Source organism: Triturus cristatus, chromosome 9, assembly GCF_964204655.1.
Source record: "Triturus cristatus chromosome 9, aTriCri1.1, whole genome shotgun sequence".
NCBI lineage: Eukaryota > Metazoa > Chordata > Amphibia > Caudata > Salamandridae > Triturus > Triturus cristatus.
This window is the reverse complement of record NC_140592.1, coordinates 36,156,590-36,179,443: the sequence shown is the minus strand read 5'-3', so window position 1 is coordinate 36,179,443 and position 22,854 is coordinate 36,156,590. Positions and strand designations below refer to the sequence as shown.

The 22,854-nt window shown below is 46.5% G+C and overlaps 1 protein-coding gene across 2 annotated transcripts in view; it reads right to left on the bottom strand.

The window, feature by feature from the left end:
• Positions 1 to 22,854, bottom strand: part of LOC146797322 (sodium- and chloride-dependent creatine transporter 1-like) — a 360,543-nt gene that overhangs the window by 49,433 nt on the left and 288,256 nt on the right. For both annotated transcript variants that reach the window (XM_085624332.1, XM_085624333.1), the window contains exons 9-11: positions 14,292 to 14,404; positions 11,062 to 11,199; positions 7,986 to 8,088 (exon numbers count right to left, since the gene is read on the bottom strand). In XM_085624332.1, coding sequence (XP_085480458.1) covers positions 7,986 to 8,088; positions 11,062 to 11,199; positions 14,292 to 14,404 — 354 coding nt within the window. The remainder of the gene's footprint in view (positions 1 to 7,985; positions 8,089 to 11,061; positions 11,200 to 14,291; positions 14,405 to 22,854) is intronic.

Below are 22,854 nucleotides of genomic sequence, written 5' to 3'. Positions count from 1 at the left end.
ATAGCTATTACAGAGCTTGAGCAACTGTCCAAAGTTCCACCAAGTGCTCACCATCTGGCAACCCACTAGAACGTAGCACCCATGCTGGTGCACTAGAAATGTGTCTTCAATCAGTCAACTCCTCATCACTGAACATCGAATTATCAGAGGGCACCTAAAAGACTGTGGGCACCAGACTGGGCAACACACGTGCTGCGCACAATGGTCACAAGTCCTAAGTGAAGAGCAACATTAGGAACAGCAAACTCTTAAGTGATCGCACACTGTGCAGTGCACCGCTGCAGGACACGGACATTCTTCCCACGTCTCAAGTCCAGCCATACATGCTGCCAACATAATCACCACTCAGGCGGTGCCGAGACAGTCTTGCTCCTTGACCCAGAGGCACATTTTTGCTGTTCACTCAACATTCTGCACTATTGTGGGCCCAACACAGTCAAACTAATTGTCCACATTCCGTTCCAGGAGCCGCGGCATATCCTGCTGTGTTGGATCACCATTGCATGGAGTGCTCAGAATTTGTCGGAGAGTGGGATTCAAAGTCTTCTCAAAATATTGCCATTAGTAACCTAAACCGTGAGCAGGGGCTGTGGGGGACCTTCCATTTCCTATCTATCCGCTATGAATAAACAGAGCAGGGCCAGGTACAACAGAGCAGATGTCGCTGCTGCCGACCTCCTGTAGTGAACCGGCAGTTCGACAGCAGTAGGATAGCCTGTCTGCATTCTTGCTTCTCACTTCTCTGGGAAACTTCATCAACGTAGAATGAGTCCAAGAAGAGATCCTGTCATTCCCTATAACCTAGTTGAGACAGGCAGCTATTATTAGGGCTAGCATTAAGGGTTTCTGTCGTGCAATGTTACATTGGGGAGTGGACAGTTTTCTACCACGAGGTGGAAGGTTGGACCCAGTAGAGGCTACTCTTCATGCGTTCCGTAGCACAGACATCAATTTGATGCAACCAGGAGAAGTCACTGCTTGTCCTTTGAAACCAATGACTCACCATACTAACCTTCCTCTTCGGTATGAATGCAACAGATGAAAGGAAAAGTAAACGGGCCCTAGAGCCATGTTTACTATCTGCTGATCTGCCCTTAACCTCTCAGCAGCAAATAGGAGGCTATGGAGGGTTTAAAAGGTGGAGAGGTGTTAACCCAGAGAGAGGGGTCAGAGAGTAAGTGAACTTCTGCTACCACAGGCATTTTGGAGAACAAGCATTCATGGTCTGGAGAAGGAAGCAATCCTTCGAACAGGTTTGGGTTTTACCACAACAGGCGGGGGTGTGTCAAGGAACAAATCTTTCAATAAGTGAGTTATGCAATCCCTCAAAAAACGAGGGTTCAGAGAAGAAAACAATCCTTCAGCAAGAGTGTTAGCGAATCCTTCAACAAGCTAGAGTCTAAAGAAGGAAGAAACTCTTAGTGAGAAGGAGAATTTAGGAATTCCTCAAAAAGGTAAGTACCTATGAACGGGGAACGTCTCAGCAGGTGCAGGGCAGAGAAGTGGAATTAAAATTCCCAGCGGGGGGGGGAGAAGGAGTCTGCGTAGCAAACAAGGAGCACAGAAAGCAGGACTTTCAGCAAGTGGGTGGATTGAAGAGGCTCGGAATCCACACTGGGTTGAGTACCCTGCAGAGGTAGGGAATGTCAGGGGCTGAGAGGAATTTTCAGTGAACGTATCGCTAGAGGGGTATCACATCCCAAGGGAGGCAGGAGCCATGGGCCTGAAAAGGCGGAAGTAGCCAAGCATTTGACGGACTTAAGAGGTAGAAATCATCCTAAGATGATGAGCTGGAGGAGGCTGGAATGTCTGGCAGGCAACATATGGGAGAGGGAAGATACCACCGGGAGATGGCAGCCTGGATGAAGCAGGGATGTCCAGGAGGTGAAAAGCTAGGAGAATTAATAGGCTCAAACCAGGTAGATTATGGAAAAATAAGGAATGCTCCAGCAGACGCGGGGCTCAGGGGCTGGAAAAGTGGATGCATTTCCACTGTAAGTAAGGTTGTATGAGTTTCCATGCAGAAGAAGTGATTGAGAATTCCTTCACAATGAATCATGGAGGACCTTTCCTTGCAGGCATATGGGTTTTGCTACAGTAATGCTGCTGCATGGATTCTTTACATTAGGGTAATCGGTAATGGATAGATTGGTGAGTTGTCCTGTAGATGGATGAATAAGGAATATGCTACTTACCCTGTAAGCATCTATTCGTAGTGTATAGCGCTGAAGATTCACATGCTTTGCAAACTCCTGCCATCTAGTGTTGGGCTCGGGAGTATGCAACCGTTGTTTTTTCTCCAAAGAAGTCTTTCACGTCACAATGGTATAGTGACTCCACCCTTTGTTGGCAATGTGCATAGGCATTGACTCCATTGTTAGTTTGTTTCTTACAATGAGGTTGAGAGCAAAGATGGAGTAGTAGATAGGACAGAATAAGAAGTGGACATCTGCAGCAACCATTGGCTTCCAGGGAGGCATGTGGGCGCATGTAAATCTAAGCACCACATACTATGAACAGATGCTTACAGGTCTAAGTAATAAATTCCATTTGTAGCATATGTGGCTGTAGACAAACATGCTCTGCATAGACTGCCGAGCAGCACACCCTTAACAGGTGGTAAGCCACTGGATAGTGCAGATGATTGAAACAAAGTTCTTATAACAGTATGACAACTCTAGCTTGTTGGCGTGCTAAGACAGCCATACAGTAATGCTAGGCAAAAGTGTGTGGAGTACCAGTATGAGGATATTTCAAGCAAAGCCATCGTGACTCCTTTTTTGCGTGTGGAATGCAGTCTTGGAGTGGCAGGCAAAGTTCTTTTAGCCATCATGTAGCAGTCTTGGATACATTTGACATCCATCCGGCTACGCCAGTCGTTGACAAAGCAGGTCCTCTGTGAGGTTTAATAAAAGCAACTAAAAGTTGCTTCATTTTGTGAAAGGGTTTGGTTCAGTCAATGTAATATACAAGGGTAAGCTCGATGCCAAAGGTGTGATGGGCAGTCTCTGCTACGGAGTACGGCTGAAAAAAAATGACAAGGAGCTGCATGGTCTGATTGGGGTGGAAAGGGGATACCACCACTTTTGGTAGAACCCCAGGTTAGTCCTAAGGACAACCCTGTTTTTAGGAATCGGGTAGAAAATGTTTTCTAAAGTAAGGGCCTGTAGCTCGCTAACACATCTTAAGGATGTGAGAGAAACAAGGAAGGTGCCCTTCTCATAAGAGGAACTGCAAAGGGCAGTGGTTCAAAAAGAGGGGACCCATGAGCTGGTAAGAACACTATTAAGGTTCCAGCTGGTGAAGAAGGGGTATTTTGAGTGTAATAACCAGTTTCAGTCCTTTCAAGAAACCCTGGAAGACACAGATTTTTAATAAAGAAGAGTGTTCCTTTTTCATTATGTAGGTTTTAATAGCGGCCAAGTGAAGGTGTATAGAAGTATAAGTGAGGCCAGATTTTTTCAAGTGGAAGAGGTAACAGACTAATATCCTGAACTGTAGGTTTAAGAGGTTCCAGGTGCTTGGAAATGCAGAAATGAGCAACCATTTTCAACTTTGCAGCATACCAAGCTCATATAGAGCCCTTGCATGCTTCCTTCAGGGTGGAAGTGAATTCCTGAGGTAGGGTTGCGATAAACTATAGGACCTCAGGACCCAAATGACTAGATTAAGCAGCCTGGGGTTGGGATGTATGACTCTGCTTTGGTTCCGAGTGAGAAGATCCAGCCTGTTGGTTAGCTTCTCGTGCATACCAAAGGACATCTCAAGGAGGGTCAAGAAGCAGAGTTGTCTCTCACATGTGGGAGCCAACAGGATGAGGGTGAGGGAGGTTTGCCAAAGCTTCCAGGCAACATATGGAAGGAGCGGGTGAGGATGACAAGAGTAGGCAAAGATCCAGGACTAATTCATCCATAGATCATTGCCCATGTACTGTGGGAATCTGGAGGGGACGTTTTTCCATTCTGCGTTTTGTGCGGATGTGAAGAAGTCGACCTTAGGGACCTCCAAGGGGAGGAGAACGGCAGTTTGACTTTTGGATGAAGTTTCCACCCGAACTTGTAGCTGCATCGGTTTGAGGAGATCTGCAAAGTTTTCCACTCCTGGAAAATACTCCATCGGTAGGTTATTCAGTAGAGAATCATCCAATGACAAATCTTCTGCGCCAATGTTGACAACGGTGGTGAGTGTGTGCCGCCTTGCTTTTGGAGGTATTACATGACGGTCATGTTTTCCATTTTTATGAGGACTACTTTGCACTGAATCTCCATGTGGTGATGATATACCCTAAATAGTTGGGTGTTGAAGATGTCTCCTGGTCTGGACGGTGAGGAGTCTGTGGCGATGGCTACCTATGGAACATGGTCCGTGTGAAGGGCCAGCCCTGTAGCAGATTGTAGCAGTTTCAACAATGCAGAAAGTGATGGGTGCTGTCCGTATTAACACTAGATGTTCCAAGTAACCCTCCATTTGTGACCATTGTGCTGATGGGCACCACTGAAGCGGACGCATGTGCAGTCTGGCATGGGGTCCTACGAGGCGCATTACTGTGTGAGTGATGATCTGGTTGAAAAAGAGGCAGCAGCGGCTGAAATGTCTGCACCACTGGTAGGCTGGGGTACGCTCTGCCAGTGGCCGTATTAAGGACAGCCGCAAAGAGGGGCTGAATCTGAAGGGGCTGAAATGGGCCTTGGCGGCATTTATGGTAAATCTCAACTTGTGGAGAGGGATATGGTGGCTTGGGTGTGAGTGAGATACTCTTGGCTGCACTCTTGATCAGCCAATCATTGAGGTTGGGGAACATGCGAGTGCCCCCTTTCTGAGAAGGGTGGCTACCACAGCTCAGCATTTGGTGAATACCCTGGAGCTGTGGCGTTACAAACGACAAAACCTTGACTTGATAATGTACCACAAAGTGTAGATAACGGCGATGAACACAATGTACGGGTATGTATAAATAGATGTTTTTTAGATAGAGTGCAGTCATGAAGTCTCCTTGCTGCAGCAGCAAGATGACATCATGCACAGTTACCAAGTGAAAATTACTTGAAAGGACGTATTTGTTGAGAGGCCGGAGGTCCAGAAAGGCCCAAAGTTTCCGCTCATTTTGGGGATTAGGAAGCAGAGGGAGGAGACACCCTTGTCAAGATGTAGTTGTATTGGAAGATGCTGGTGTTTGGGGCTAAGGGTGTGTTTTTTGGGTCAGATGTTTAGTGTGCTTTGAAGGGTCACTGGTTGGAGGAGGCAGTTCCTTTGCTGCAGTCTCCTTTGTCCCTATGCCTGGTGCTGTTGCCCCTGTTGGCTTCTGGAGTGTCCCGCGGTGATTGCTGGTGGTAGGATTGCTGTTGCTACTAATAGGAAGTGCAAGGGTCTAGGGAGGTGGTCTTACTGCCTGACCTGTACTGTACTGCTGCCTGCGAAAGATAAGGAGGGAGGGAACCCGTGGCTTTGGCCGTGTCTTCTTTAATTTCCTCCAGCATCTGGTCCACCTGCAGTCCATAGATATGAATGTCAAGTTTAGCAGATGCTGTTGTACCACTGGTTTAAAATCAGAGACACAAGAGCTAGGCATGAGGTCAGCCCAGAATATTGGTGTTAATCCCTTGGGCCCCAGATACAACCGAATCCAGGGAGGATCAAATCGCGGCATCAGAGATGGGTTTCTACCCTGTTACTAGCGCTTGCCATATCTTCATATACTTCTCGGGGAAGTGCAGAAGAGGTTTTGCATCTCATGCGCCCCGTCACATCGAGAGAGCAGGCCATCAGAGGTGGCAATTCTCGAGTGTGTGGCTACTTACATGCCTACTCTTGCCTGCTGCGTCCAACCTTTTACTGTCCATATATGGAGGGGAGAGTATCCTGTATCCCGGGCCTTCACACGCTTACACGCCATGTAGACTACTAGCGAGTCCAGGGGTACATAGTTAGGTTTGTTCTTGCCATCCAACAGGTCATCCATATATCATAGGGGTCAGCAGGGTGAAGTAGGCTACCCTCCTCGTAAGATGAGTGTGGTGAACCCTCCAGTGTGTATGGAGGAGGAGAGGTGTAAGGTGGTTATAGGTGGGAGAGAAAATGGTGGAAGAGCAGTAGAAAGAGAAGGTTGAGAGTGAAAGTGCTATTGCCCATCTCATTGCGTCTTTTCTGCTTTGGAGGTGTAGGAGGCTCCAAAGCAATCTTCTCTTTATAAGTCAATTTCTTTCTCCTACGGAGAATCTCCAGTGGTTTTGGTGGCAGTCTGAAGATTTTTCCTGTCTGCAGATGTGTAAACAGAAGCTTTTGGTGAGCATTTAGCTCCTCCTGCAACCGTTTGAGGGTTGGTTGCGCCAAATCCTCAAAGTTGGCCGTGAACGACATAGGAACGAGTTGGTGATGCAGGGAGCGCAAGGTAAATAGTTTTATTTATTTACTTACTTTACTCCTGGCCGTCCTATGTCCGACTCCACAATGCCCCCCCCCCCCCCACTCTGACCCTCCCCTGCCCTACCGCACTCTCTCTGCGAGCCACCACTGTACATAGTTCGCTCTTCTAAGTCTTCTTCAAATTGGATACATAGTCCGCTCTTTCAGATCTTCTTCAAGGCCGACTCATAGCCCACTCTTCCAGACAGTCATCAAAACTAACTAGTGTAATGTTCTTCCAAGGTTGTCTTCAGAACAGCCTCACAGTACTCTCTTCCATGTCTTCTTCTTGATGGATTTGTGGTATGCTCTTCCAAGACCTTCTTAAGGATGGAGTAGCCGCAACTTCTGCCAGATTTTCAGAATGGACATGTGGTATGCACTTCCAAAGTCTTCTTCAGGAAGGTGTCCTGGCACACTTTTCTATTTCTTTTTCAGTGTAGATTTGTGGCACGCTCTTCCAGGTCTTCTCCAGTACATACTCGAGGTACGCTCCTCCAGGCCTTCTTCAGGACGCAGTCATGACACACTCTGCCAGGAACAGACTTGTTGCATGTTCTACCAAGTCTTCTTCAGGATGGACTCATTCCATACTCTTCCAGCTCTCTTTCAGAATAGACTCATGGCACACACTTCCACGTTCTTCTTCAAGATGGACTTGCAGCGTGCTCTTACAAGGGCTTCTTTGGGATGGACTTGTGGTACTTGATGTACTATTTGTGATTGGGAGAGAGGCAGAGATTTTCAGACTTGATGATGGTTGGTGCCGGGGAACTTGGGAGTGGCACCGGGAGCAGTATTCGGAAGGGCGTCCAGCCCATCACAGTCAGTTCATTCTCGTAAACAAGATTCTCAAGATGTGGGGCAGAGGACCCCGGTGGTAAAGCGTAGAGAGAAGATTAGTCTTTGTGAAAGTCTTGGATAGACGAAGAACAGGTCGAACATTCGTTGCAGTGATTTTTTTTCCGTAGGTATAGGAGTCAAACGATTGAGAGGGACTGGTGGTAAGCATAAATATGCACTGAACACTGAGCCCAATCAGTTCATGTCCGAACCCAAATGCAGAAAGAACAATCTAACAATGGAGCTGGTGCCCATGTGCATTGCTAACTAAGGGTGGAGTCACTATACCCTGTGACTCAAAAGACTTCTTTGGGAAAAAAACAAGTTGCAAACGTCAGAGTCCAACACAAAATGGCAGAAATACGCAAAGCAGGTGAATCTACAGCCACACATGCTTCACACATGAGTTTTCTGCATTAGGAATCAAGGATGATGTTCCATGAACGAAAAATCATGGATGGTATTGATTACAAATGGCCAACTGAAGGGATTCTCTTCAGATGGAAGGAAGCAGAGAGCAGTTCCACTAAACGAGAAGTATGGGTTGTATCAGTGCAAGAGGATGTTGGCATTTCAGAGCTGCTCCCGGTCTGTACAGTGGACAAAGCTCCAGTGTCTCCTAAACCTGTTCTCCTGTATTCCCAAACTTAACCCTTGTTTCCACCCTGGTCATGGGCCTACCAACCACCTTTCCTACAGTAGTTTTCTCACCACTGAAGTTTAACCAGCAGCCTCCTTACCGTAGACCCAGGCGATAACGACGCACTCCCAGAAGGCCTGCCACAGGAGAGTGATACCGCTGGCTGAGTAATAGTCAAAGAGCTGGAAGACGTACATTCCACCCTGTGGTTACATGATAAAACAAGACCATATTCAAAGACGTCTCAACATGTAAAATACCTTGCTGCATATATTTGTGAATGTCAATAGAATCCACAGAAAATGTATATACTTGACGTGTAGATTTATGTCTTCTTATAAAACTGGTTCAAACGTGAGAACTAGCCTGCAGTACATTACTAAATTTTATTACAATGCTTCTAAAGAATGCAGCACTCGCACTGAGCAAACATCAGGACCCACTCCAGGACCACTTGGAAGGGCTCATTTCCTATTTGGGCTCCTTACAAACTCCTCTAAACACCTTCCAACAACAAAGCATTGTATGAGATGTCATCTTTGTGTTTTTGAAAGCAGTGTTAGAGAGTTTAGGCATTGACGGCTGCCACATGCAGGGCAAAGACGCATTCTACAGATGGCAGCCAACAACACCATTAAGAAAACAGAACAATGCGCACTGTGAAGAAGAATCATTCTAAAAGAGAGAGAGAAATTAGAATATAGAAAGTGTGAGAGTGTGTGTTTGTGGTGATATTCTAAAAGTCGGTATTAGGCAAGGTGTAGGTTTTCGACAACAGGATCCTCTTCTCACAAATCACCTGACCCCTTAATTCCCCTAGTGGTCCACACAGCAACCTTACCTCCTCTCCCTCTCTTGAAATTAACCCCCACAGATGCCTAGTTCAACTGACATTATCATGCGAGCTGCTGCATTTTGAAAAATATGGGCCACATTTTGGCTTTGATATCATTTGCTTCCTCCTGCTACTACTCCAGGTAGTGCTGGGGGAGAATCACAACCACAAACTACATATCCACTGTTTGTTCACAACATTTGATCCACGGGTGCATTCACTACATTCTCATGTATTGAGCAAGGTTTATAGGCCCAAGCCTGACCATCTGTCAGTAATGTGTGTAAAAAATGTCAGCGGGTGAGTGTCCACTCAGAGTTCATTCACATTGCCAGGCTTGTTCTTTAAGTCTTAGGACAATCAAATGAGTGGAGGATACTGTTGGTTAACATCAGTGTTCAAGGTCTGCAAGTCCCGCTGTGATCTAACTGATGGTAGCTCCTTTCAGGGCCGAGATGTGACCACAATATCTCGCAAGTAACAAAATCAAGGTCTGAAAAATAGCAGCAAAACAGCTCATTTTCCAGGCATCTTTGAGGCACCCTGCAACAATCCACATCTCTGCCATTTTGGGCAGGTGTACCAGATTGGGACACTCAGCATGGACCACGGTGAACTCGACTCAACTGGAACCTCCAGCCATCAACTGTACGTCTGGCAGGTTCTAGTAACGTGTTCCCGCCTGGGTACTGAGATTCAACACGTAAAGGAGGAGGCAAATCTTTTCTTTGCACATGATGAGATGCTCCAAGATTGAGCTCTTGGGGTCACTCTCTTGGGAGATCTTCAGTCGTCTACCTGCCTGGGGACAATCTGAGCAGGCAGTCGGAGAGCAAACTGCCATCATATGCAGTACCCTTCCCTCCATGTCACTCCACGGGCTCCTCACACCTACTTTCATGCTTTGATTGGTGGCTAACCATGGTCCTATTTGCTCATGAATGCTATAGAGGAGCTGAACCCTGAGCATGCACAGTGAGAAATTGGACTCACTTTCAGAGCTCTGTTTCTGACACCCACACTTACTTGTGCCAAAGATACTTGCTAAGGACACGGGTGTGCTGCTCTTCCACAAGGAAATGCGGACTGATAGTATCTATTGAAGTTCTGTCCTGACCAAGACAGTCTCTCTTGATGAAAGCTATTTGCCAAAATCCAAAGCAACTTTCATTGAGCATGGTCAGGTCATGCTTGGAATGTTACAATCTGGGTCCTAACAAATTGACCCATTCTCCATGGGCTTCTGTTCGCCTGGTAGACTCATGAATTGCTGTAAATGGTCTTCTGGCTTTGCTTTTGAGAGCATGTTTTCCCAACTAGTTTGGACAGCTTTTAATCCTGCCTCTGTGGACATCCCAGACTGCTACTTCTGTCAACAGGTAAGGACAGCTGTTTTTGGTCCGCATCCAGAGTATCAAGAAGGTGCTGTTTCGGCTCCACTAGACACTATTTACTTCAGCTGAGGTAAGCCTGTGCCTTCTCATTACCCAAGGTTGATACCATGGACTGCTTTGGACAGAGGGGCCGCACTTCCACTCACATGGGAACATACTTTAGCTTAGTGTCATTAACTTGCAGTAGTGTTGCCCCACTGCCAGAGACTCTGGAGTCGCACACCAGGTGGATAAGCAAACATGACCTCAAATTTAAAGGTGCTAAGATCGAGGGGGTATGCTTGGGCCCAAGTCTCTTACGGAATCCCTTGGCTTAGATTTTACATTTACATCCAAACCTCATCAAATTGGGAGTTTGTTTCTGAAAAACGTGCACCTCATGGCACCCACACAATGGGAGTTTTCTCCCATGTATGTGGGTATTTTTTATTTTTACTGTCCCTCAATAGCAGGTTTTGCCTGGTGGTGACAGACGGCATAAGAAAGCCATTCGATGGCCCACTGAATTTGGTAGAGAGTCGGCTAGCTTACCTCCGACAGCCTGTTTGAGGGTTACGTTGGCGCCAGAGTATGCGCCATCGTCAAAATACAGTTGGTCTGCCCTGCCCGAAATTGGACTGAGTTTGGCAGAGAGAGAACTCCATCGCCGATGCAACATAATACCCTCTCCACCAAACTCCCAATCAGCCCCCAGGTCTTTTAGAGAGTGAAGATATGACAGAACATGTTTTATATGGAAGACCAGAAACAGCAATACTTTCCTAAAGCAGGGCCAGCTGGGTAAGGAGATGAAATAGAAAATGTCTTCTTTGTGACTGATACTGAATAAGAATCTGCGTCGTAGAATTTAGATATGAAGGAAATACCTTTACTTGGGTGGACATGCAGGAAAAAATGTCTTGTGGGAGATGCAGGAGATGTCATTCATAGTAGAAGTGTCCACTTACCTCTGTTACCATGGAGAGGTCGATAACAAAGCACACAAAACAACAAAGCGCAGCAATGATCTCCCTCCGTACGAAGCTGTTGATGGGGTGTGGGAACAAGTCGAGTACACCAGTGATGAACCCCTCCACACCCACAAACTAGAGAGAGATTGATGAAAGAAAGAAAAACACAAAATTAATGAAGAATCTGCCAGCACTGTCTATAGAAATATCTGCCAAGTAATAAATGTACAAGTGCTGCCGACGCACAAAGCCTGCTGACTGCTCAGAGTGATCTGCAAAATACAATGAGCATTTAGTAAAAGGTCTCTAATTTCCTGTTAATTTAGCTCTCACCCAAACAGTCTGGCAAAGCATAATCTGTCACCAACCAGCCATAAAGTAGAATGTCCCCGATTAGCCACAACTTAAACCATCAATGGTACAGACTAGACCGCCAAGGCAATAGCCCAGTGCACCACTGGAAACCATAGTCTTCCCGCCCCTCAGTGGTTCTATGGCGTGGTCCCTTGAAGTGAAGAATTAGGTTTGAAGAAATGACCAAAGCAACATTAATACGGAAAATCAAGTACCTTCTGCTTTGCGCAGGAAGGAAAACATCTTTCACATGCACTCAAAGGCAAAAAGTAGCAACGCTTGCATTTCGAATGGGGGTGGGGGGGGGGGGGAATCCCACCCCAGAAAGTAAGCTGCCAACAAAGCCACATATGTTCCCACTTTAAAGAATTCTACAACACCCCACCCCCTCAAATCCCCCCAACGGAAGGACCCAGGAACCACTAAGACATCATCCCTCTCTCATGGCCATCAAATAACGACAGTGCCCCGCCCCCCCAACTGAGGCAGATCCATCTGTTCCCTAACTGTACAAGGCAGTCCTGCTCCTCCCTTGGCAGTGCCACCTTCCCATCTTCTCCCAAACCACTCCAGCCTTTCCTCCCCAGGCCACTCCCTTTATCCCATCCGACTCACCCCGTGCTGATAGGGGCGCAGCAGCTTGACCATGAGCGGACAAGGAAAGGCAGTCCAGAGAATGGCAGAGGAAGGTCAGTATGAAAATGCCTCAAGTGCTGTGTGTGCATGGGTATGCACTGAAACATGTCTGCCAGTACAAGGATGCTTGTACATCAATGCTAAAGGCGTGTGCAGGACAATTGAGCCCAATGCCCAACCTGGTAAAATGTAAAACCTGGCACAATGGCGGTAATTACTAGTGTTAAAATATTCATAGGATGACCTTCTCCTCCTAATCTACTTGCTCTTGCATAATGGTTGTATTCTTTACCTGCTTGTTGATATCCATCGTGTAACGCCCACCTGTGGTAAAATGTTGGTCCTTGCATAATAATGAAGTTTCTAGGCACAATGTGGGCATCGGTGCTGGTCGTGGCAGAATGGTGCTAATTCTGGGCATAGTGTGAGCATCCATATTATGATGGCATCAGCGTCTGAAATAATGCTGGCTCTGGCTTTTTGACTGTAATCCCTAGCACTCAGTGGACATCTAACAATGGTGCCCATCTCTGGCATAACGCTGATCCTGACAGAATGGTTGTCATTCTTGACATACTGTGCGAAGCACTGGCATAAAGGCAGTTTCTTCAGTTTGGTGTTACGCTTTGGTATATTGTGGGCATCCACTACACGACTGTACTCAACCTTTTCACAAAGTTCTCTCTAGCATAATGGAGGGACGTGGGAATTAAATGCATCTTAGTGTTAATTCTTTAAATATTGAGGGCATTAACAACCCCACACCAGCCATCATGCTGTGCCATGCTCCAGGGGGGCAATTCACGATCCGATGTGGGTATACATGGCGTGTTGCCGCTCCAGTGGAATAATGATGGCCCTGGATCAATGGCGGTACTGTACATATGTATGCATGTGGCATTTGTATATTGCAAGCCAAGCCATAAGGTAGCGAAGCGCTGTACACGAACAAAGGGAAAGATGCAGCCAATGAATGATTGGAGCAGAACCTGGTGCGGACCATGGAGGTGGACTGGTACTTTATTGTAATGCAGTGTCCTTTAAAGTAAGTGTGTCTTCAGCTCTTTCATGAACTGGAGCACAAATGGAACGGTTCTAGTGGATTCAGGGTAATTATTGGCCAATTGTAAGCAGCCAAAGTACTATGTTGCCAAGTCACAAATGGTAATAATGTTGAGTAGACTAATGTTCAAGCAGGCCCAGAGAAGAGAGTAACCAGTGCAAATCAGCATATGTAACATGAAAACAAGTGCACTCGCCTAGCCAACCCTCTCTCCAAAACCCAGGACAGGCCCATATTTGCCAGTGCCAATGTTTTGGAGAGACAGTTGGGCAAGAAGAAACCTATGGCATTTGTAAATGCTTGTTCTTTTAGGTTATTGCTTTCTATTGTGTGGAACTGACGTTTGGTCCTGGTTTTTGCTCCACTATCACAACCTACTTTGACTTCTGGGCACCATCTTCATCAAAGTGAATGACTATGATGCACAGATCGCTTGGAGAACGCCATAGAAGTCAAATCACAATGTTGAAGCTATAATTGGGTCATTAGTGACATCAACAAGTTATATCTCCAAATGCTATGTCTACGGTCTTCTAGACATGTCGTTCTAATCTGCACCCATCATAAGGAAGACGTGGCTACTCTTTGCCTTCCCCCACCTATCCCCCACTTCTGGCTCTGCAGTGCCCCACCGACCTGACTACATATTTATACTTGTACTTTTGCTGCTTCTCCCACACTTTCCATTTGAAACAATTTCTTAGCTGTTCCTCAGGATGCTCTACCTCCAGACCGGACAAAGATCTTCAGAACAGATGCCTCACATTCTCATGTTCCTGTGGTGTAATCATATTATATGATGTACACAGTATTCTAGGTCTGTGTGTCCTGTGTTTGGCCTCGAGTCATGGGCTGAAGCTATGGGCTGAGCAGCGCGCCACCATAGATCTTTTCTGGGGTTGGATTGACCTACACCGTTATCTCCAGATAGGTGCAACCATCTCTTGTCAATTTTCCAGGGAGAAATTCAGACAGAACACTCCCCCGGAAACACATAAAAAACCCACTTTGGGTGTGGGACTTGACCTTTATGTAAGCAAAACCCAAACCGCAGCCTTAAAAACAAGACCATGTCTTGGTCTGTAGGTTTATACTCCAACTTAAGATTCTACACCTCTCTTGGTCTTCTCAGGACTACGATGTGGATTATACCAAAGTGGCTTTTCATAAATACCTGGCTGTCGAGTCCCAGGACAAGAAGCATGAAGAAGAAGAGTGCAGCCCAAACTGGAGCAAACGGCATCAAGGTCACTGCTTTAGGATATGCGATGAAGGCCAGTCCAGGACCTGAAGAACAGAGCATTAGTTTAGTGTGAGCTGGAGGGACTGAAGAAAAGTCCTGCGGCACGAGAAGGGTGGAATGGTATACCAGGGAGACTTTCACTTTTATCCTAATACCACTACCAGAAATCCAACAGCCTCTCTTCCCACGCACCCACTCCTAGTTTCCCAGATTCAGAGTGCCGCGGTAATGGTAGAAATGTTCATACAAGACATCTGGTGATGAGAGGGGGCAAGAGAGAAATTCACTTGGATCTCCCCAGCTATCCCTGTAAGCCATCAGCAATAGGGTGCGGAATATATTCAAAGAAGTGACTGAGCGCAAGAGGTAAGGGGGCAATTTTTGGCGCTGACCAAATGGGGAAAAGACGTTCTTTTTCCCTATTTCACAACCTACCATACTGAGATCTAGAAGTTATAAATGTGGACCAAACTTTTGCAACCAAATACTACTTTAATTAGTAGCATAACTTTCAATTACATACTTTGGCACATAATTTAAATTCAAAAACCTTAGATTATCATTTCCATTCCATGTAAATTAGATGAACTGCATTTTTCTATGGCTTTTCTCTGCTTCGACCTGTACGTCCATAAGGGCACGGGTTGCTACAACAACCAAAGGGCACACCAATGGCAAGATTGCCAACCGCAATCTTTTTGTGCCCTCTGTTGCGTTTCTTTGCTGCAAAGACTGCAGCCCATACACTGGTTGGAATAATGGATACCTCTACAAATCTAGCATTTCATGCGGAAAGAAATTAGCCCAAAAAAACTATGTGTATACCTGATTGAATCAGTGCTGCCTTTACATTTCACAGTGAGCAGAAAGAAAGGTGCCGGGGTTAGTGAATTCACTGGATTTTTCTTTTCTGGAAACTGTTTTTATTGGTTGTTTACAAATGAACAGACAATAAGATGCATGTGGCAGGCATGAGTGCCCGAATTTCAGAAATAAGTACATCATTTTTGTAGCAGTTAAAGACACCGCAGGGTTCATCGGTGAATAACAAGCCTTAGATAATCAGTGCTTTACCCACTAGAAGGCCTGAAAGGGGTAGACGTGAAGGGTGTCGCACTGTGAAGACACAATCTTCTCTCCAACCAGGTCCAACATACCAGTCAACTCTCTCCAGTCACGCCAATCTTCCACCAATCCGCCACAACACTAGCTGTGCAGATTTCTATGCTAGAAATGAATTAATTGCGACAACAGAGCACTGGGGGGCTACGGTGTAATGTGCACTAGAAGAGGACACTTTGAAAAAATATCGCTAGATACGGGATAAAGTACCCAACAAATGGAATCAGGACACCGCAAGGCACCCAGGAGATTCATCACAATAGATCTGCACAAAACCTGCAGGATGAGTGTCTTTATAGGGGTACTGACCTTAAGGCCCGATTTAGAGATTGGATTACAATATTTGATCCATCAGGGCGATGAAGTGAAATAATTTGTCAACTTGGAGTTGTCCACCAGACCTGCACAAAACTCTAGTCATTGACAGGAACCGCCAGCACAGAGGTTTCGGTCAAGGAATTAAAACTTGGGCGGCCAGCTCTGTCAAACTTTTCACTTGTTTTTGTTTCTTCAAAAACAAAATCCAAAAGCAGAATTTTGTTTTTGAAAAAACCAAAACTAGTATCACCCACACAATGGACGTTTTCTCCCATGGTGTGAGGGTCATTTAAATGTTTTTATTGCCCCTTACCGCCAGGTATTTCACAGCAGCCAAGAAATTTAAAAACTGGTAATTTGACAGCCCACTCTAAATTGTGCATGCAGCTGAATGGTAAACCTCCGAGTTCCCTTACTCCGTCAGAGAAACATGTCAGCAACGGTGCCGAAGTAACCCCCATCGTGGACATACTTCGGTCCTTCCGCCCGCCTGTATATCAGGGAGGTGGCCCTTCAGTTTGGGGGAGAAGATACTCCACGAAACTCCAAATCAAACCAATAGAAATGTTTTACATTATCCTCATTACATACATTTAGGGTGATTTAGTCCTTTTAATGAAGGATCCCCAAGTGCATCATGAGCATAGGAAGGAAAAAAAAGGAAAGTAAACTCTGCAATCTATAACTGACAGCTATTAAATGTAGTATAAAAACCCTCACCATAATGTACTCCTGGTTTGACAATCTTCAGTATACAAAATAATAAAAGAAAAGAAAAGAAATATATACACACACATACAGATAATAACATTCACAGCAACTATATCAATTAATATGTTTAGGACTATAGTGCAAAAGTCAAATTAAAGTTTTTTTTCAGCACAGTAGAGTGAAAATAACATGAGAAAAACACAGGTTTGGTACCTCACAGATTGTATGTTACAATTCATTAACCCACTGAAATGACCAATAGTCACAATGCTTCTTCAATGAGATTTGTATCTCAATGCACAAATTTGGCACTTTGCCTCTAGGTTTCGATTAAATACCAGTTTAAACAAACAGACATGAATAAAACGCCACAGCATAACCCGAATATGCTTCTCCTCTCATGAGTCATGGCCCCTCCCCACACTGAATAATGACAAGAAATAGCATCGTGCACTCTGCACAATTACCCATGTTTCAAGCTTCCTTCAGGGCCCTCTTTGCGCTAACACAGTGGTTCCCAAACTGTCTGCCGTGGCTCCCTTGGGAGACGTCAAACCTAGCCAGGGGAGCCACGCACCAAGCATTTTCATGCATTTAATGTTGAAGGGTCTATTGGCTTCAGTTAAACTAATTAGACTTAAACGCATGATGCTAATGATTTGTAAGTGACATGCCTAAAGCTGTAGTGTAAACGTAGTGCTTAATTGATGGCATGTTGAGGGAGACGAACTCCATATTTCACTGGATCCCAACACTCTCTAAGTAAGTGGAAGAAGCCTGATTTGTTTTGTTAGACTTGTTAATAGTTTTGTTTATTTCCAAATGCATTTTACACCAATGCAAGTTATCAGGAAAGTACAGTTGTCCTGTCTATTAAACACATTAAGTATTAATAAGTATTGACACTTGTACTTGAACCATAGGCACTTCCAGTACACATTTCTTTCAGTACACACACATTTCCAGACAGGCCTGCTCTCTCCTTGAGCACAGGGAAGTAAAACACCATATACGGCATAATGCCAACATTTGGAAACAAAAAAAAGGGACATTTTAAAATAATAAAAAAATCTGAGGAATTTATTTGACTTGCATTGATTAGGAGGCAATTTTAGGGAGGGGAAAGTGAAAATAAAGCTGTACATGGTTTTTAAAATCGTGTGTCACCCTCCTGAGACAGGTGTGCTGGCCCGTATGAAATGGAAGTGCATGCAAATATTCTTCAAGCGCAGAAACACTTGGCAATGGGGCATACATGCATAGGGGTGCGGTCTTCCACTGTAAGTGGGATAAAAAAAGTTTGCGAGGGAACTCTAAAAAAGGCCGGGGCAAAGAAGTGTAACTAAGAATATTTTATTAGAGGCACCGCCTTGGTAATACGAAACACCCTGCGTATATGATTATAATACCTTGATCAGTTTCAACCCCATTATTTTCAGGGAGACAAATATGCAAGTACTCCCGAGGTCAGGCTTACATCCCCACCCTCCAAAAAAAGTAACAGTGGGGAGCCACGTGCAATGGCCAAAGGGTCAAGGGAGCCGCAGATCGAAAAAGTTTGAGGACCACTGTGCTAACACATGACAGCTTTACGCTGCTCTTTGGACGTAGAGGTTGATTTTCTATATAAACATACGACACAAAGAAACCATTTTACAGTATAGGCTTCTCTTGGCATTGAACACAGATGGCCCATCACCACCGCTGCTCTTCAATGTACCACACACCAGGGGCCTGAAACCCAGAGCAGCCAGACAAGGCGTCTGCTCCTGCTGTGGGTTTGTAAAGCCGCTTCAGTAACAGAAGTTACTGAGATGTCAGCAGAGTGCTTACTTTTGCTTTGGGCGTTTTTACATAACCTATATTCTATATGCAGTCCCAGGGGGAATTAAAGAAACGCAGCTCTGCCTGCCTGTCATCTCACATCCAGTCAGTAAGGGCCAGACAGGGAGCTGGAAGCTGTGCGCTGGTGCTGGGCGCCCCGTGACAGTCACAGGCAACTCGTTGGTAATAAGAAAGCAAGTGGCCTGCCTTTATAATGTGATTACACTAAGTCTTACGCCAAGATCACGCTGGCGCACAAGCTTGGCTACAAACAGGCGCAAGATTGCATATTTATCTGCACCTTTATTTTTGCAAACATTGTATTACTGTTAAAAGAAAAGGAGAATTCCACAGGATATTCTAAAACCAGCCCTGGCCATCTTTTCCCCAGGCAGTTTATTAGGACGTGATTTTAACACAAAATGAAGACACAAGTAAATTATCTTGGAGTCAAATCCACATTAAGGCTTTAGTGAATCTGTCATAATCACTCCCGTTTCCTTTCATAACCTAAAGTATGGTATATCTGTAAAACGCAAGTTCACCCTTTGTGGCACCTTGATGCTGAAAAGTACCCTCGGAAGGATATGAGCCAGGGATCCTGGTGTCCGCAAATATAAGCAATCTTCAGAATAGTGCACACTACAAATGTACCATTCAGATAATATTTGAGGTGCAGTTCTCCTCACAGCATCAGCAAATTTCATTCAAATGAACTCTAGTCTCCCACAAAAACAATTAGCAGAAATGATCACTGCCACAAAAAAAATCTTTTGGGAACAATCCACAATTTTTATAAAAACAAAGTTTTAGGAATTAAAGCCAATCTTTTAAAAAACAGAAATTTAAGAGTTTTACAAAACTTGAACTGTTTAGACACGGAAGCAGACATTATATACAGACCATCCATGGCCTTTGAAGGCTAGATACTCAACCGTGGCCTGGATGGCACACTGGTCAAAAGCATCTAACTTATTTATTTAAAGAGTTTTATATAGCGCTGGCTAGACCCTTATGTATCAGAGCGCTTTACATAAGTTCAGCAAAGTTACAACAATAATAACAATTTACGTAACATCAAAATATATGAGACACAATAACAGGAGAGAAGGACAGATCAGTAGAGAGGGAGGGTGGGCGAGAAAGTGAGAAGGGGAGAAAAACTGTGCCCAAAGTCCGGCTGAGCAGGTGACGGTCAGGGGGTGAACCAAGTCCGATCTCCTCATTAGCTGAACAGAGCAGCTCCACCGGGCATCGGACATAATACTCGGACTCCGCAGTCAAGAAAGAGATCATGTGTCCTCAGGGAATGCCAGAGTAGTGCGGGGTTGCGGTGGGGGAGGGAGGCCTCGATCTTTGGCAAACAGGTGTATCAAGGCTCAGGGCAAACAAACCGGCATGTCCGCTGCAGCCAAGGGATGTGTTCAACGCGCAGCGGACGGGCCACACAGCTCCGGTATTTCAAAGACGGGTCCGTTCAATCCTAGGCGCCATCTTGAGGCAATATCATCGGGAAGGTCATTTGCTGAAATCCCGGTGTTGCAGTGTCTGTTTTGAACAGCGGCCACAGTGGCAGACGGTCCTGACGTTCAGACGTCAGGACCGTCTACACGAGCGCTGGTCGCGCTATCATCTAGCTCGGACAACTGGTCTTTTTATCTCCCTTTTGCCCACCTTTGTTCATTTTGGTTTTTAACCCCTGCTTTTACTGCCGCTATATTGGGCTTGCTGTCCTCTTACCTGCATTTAAATCAGGAAAACACACCGCCATTTGGTGGGTCCGGGTTTCGGGGCGGATTTCTTTTGCGGGCGCCATCTTTGGTTGGGCTGAGTGTGTGTGGGCGCGGGCGCCATCTTTGGAGCGTCCCGACGCTCGAGTGGATGTGGGAGACGCCTATTTAAGGCGGACTCGTTTTTCAGGCTCTCTGCTGATTGCTACACGAGCGCTGGTCGCGCTATCATCTAGCTCGGACAACTGGTCTTTTTATCTCCCTTTTGCCCACCTTTGTTCATTTTGGTTTTTAACCCCTGCTTTTACTGCCGCTATATTGGGCTTGCTGTCCTCTTACCTGCATTTAAATCAGGAAAACACACCGCCATTTGGTGGGTCCGGGTTCCGGGGCGGATTTCTTTTGCGGGCGCCATCTTTGGTTGGGCTGAGTGTGTGTGGGCGCGGGCGCCATCTTTGGAGCGTCCCGACGCTCGAGTGGATGTGGGAGACGCCTATTTAAGGCGGACTCGTTTTTCAGGCTCTCTGCTGATTGCTACACGAGCGCTGGTCGCGCTATCATCTAGCTCGGACAACTGGTCTTTTTATCTCCCTTTTGCCCACCTTTGTTCATTTTGGTTTTTAACCCCTGCTTTTACTGCCGCTATATTGGGCTTGCTGTCCTCTTACCTGCATTTAAATCAGGAAAACACACCGCCATTTGGTGGGTCCGGGTTCCGGGGCGGATTTCTTTTGCGGGCGCCATCTTTGGTTGGGCTGAGTGTGTGTGGGCGCGGGCGCCATCTTTGGAGCGTCCCGACGCTCGAGTGGATGTGGGAGACGCCTATTTAAGGCGGACTCGTTTTTCAGGCTCTCTGCTGATTGCTACACGAGCGCTGGTCGCGCTATCATCTAGCTCGGACAACTGGTCTTTTTATCTCCCTTTTGCCCACCTTTGTTCATTTTGGTTTTTAACCCCTGCTTTTACTGCCGCTATATTGGGCTTGCTGTCCTCTTACCTGCATTTAAATCAGGAAAACACACCGCCATTTGGTGGGTCCGGGTTCCGGGGCGGATTTCTTTTGCGGGCGCCATCTTTGGTTGGGCTGAGTGTGTGTGGGCGCGGGCGCCATCTTTGGAGCGTCCCGACGCTCGAGTGGATGTGGGAGACGCCTATTTAAGGCGGACTCGTTTTTCAGGCTCTCTGCTGATTGCTACACGAGCGCTGGTCGCGCTATCATCTAGCTCGGACAACTGGTCTTTTTATCTCCCTTTTGCCCACCTTTGTTCATTTTGGTTTTTAACCCCTGCTTTTACTGCCGCTATATTGGGCTTGCTGTCCTCTTACCTGCATTTAAATCAGGAAAACACACCGCCATTTGGTGGGTCCGGGTTCCGGGGCGGATTTCTTTTGCGGGCGCCATCTTTGGTTGGGCTGAGTGTGTGTGGGCGCGGGCGCCATCTTTGGAGCGTCCCGACGCTCGAGTGGATGTGGGAGACGCCTATTTAAGGCGGACTCGTTTTTCAGGCTCTCTGCTGATTGCTACACGAGCGCTGGTCGCGCTATCATCTAGCTCGGACAACTGGTCTTTTTATCTCCCTTTTGCCCACCTTTGTTCATTTTGGTTTTTAACCCCTGCTTTTACTGCCGCTATATTGGGCTTGCTGTCCTCTTACCTGCATTTAAATCAGGAAAACACACCGCCATTTGGTGGGTCCGGGTTCCGGGGTGGATTTCTTTTGCGGGCGCCATCTTTGGTTGGGCTGAGTGTGTGTGGGCGCGGGCGCCATCTTTGGAGCGTCCCGACGCTTGAGTGGATGTGGGAGACGCCTATTTAAGGCGGACTCGTCCGCGCAGCGGTATCGCGCAGCGGGACGCCGTTCGCTTAGCCGGAGTCGTGCCAGAGTCCTGCCCGTCTGCGCCCGTCAGCGTCCCGGAGGCGTTTGAGGCGACGGGCAGGACGCGGCCATTCGGCTCGAGTTAGCTTGCTTTTTTGAGCACTATGCTACACTACTCGGGTCCGGAACTTCGGTCTTGGCAGTACACAAATGGTTTCTGCCGGACGGTTTTTCCTGCTCGCCACAAGGGCAAGCATTGCTGCCCTGGGTGTGGCTGGCGCCCGCAGAAACATCTTGGCGATGCGCCACAGAAGGCGGCGGTTTGCGCTAAACATCTGGGCCTACTGCTCAACACTCGATCTCTGGGCCGGCACGCTCTGGATGTTTTTGATTTGCTAGAGTCAGAAAAACCCCTGTTTCTAATGCTCACCGAGACGTGGCTCGACGAGGCGTCCAACCCAGATATTGCCACTGCTATCCCGCCCGAGTATAACATCTTCAGGCAGGATAGGCCGAAGGGGCGTGGAGGTGGGGTGGCATTAATAGTCAACAAAATGGTCACCTGCACCATCATTCCATCGGACGCGATCAAGGATTGCGAATCCCTTGCCTTCGCCATTGTCATTTCACCACACCAATTGATGAAGGGTCTGCTAGTCTATCGGCCGCCAGGGCCCATGGGCTCTTTTTTTGAAGAGTTCCAGTCGGTGACCTCTTCTTTGTTACTTACATCAGAACATTGCATTGTCGCCGGGGACTTCAACGTCCATATGGACGTGGAAACGGATCCCGATGCGTTGAAAATGTTGGAGGTCACAGCCCCTATGGGCCTGGTTCCCTATCATGTTGGGCCGACCCATGAGAAGGGACATACCCTGGATTTGACCTTCTCTACGACCCCTATAGAGATGTTGGCCCCCACCCAGGTGCTTTGGTCTGACCACAGGCTGGTGAGATTTTATCTCACAGATG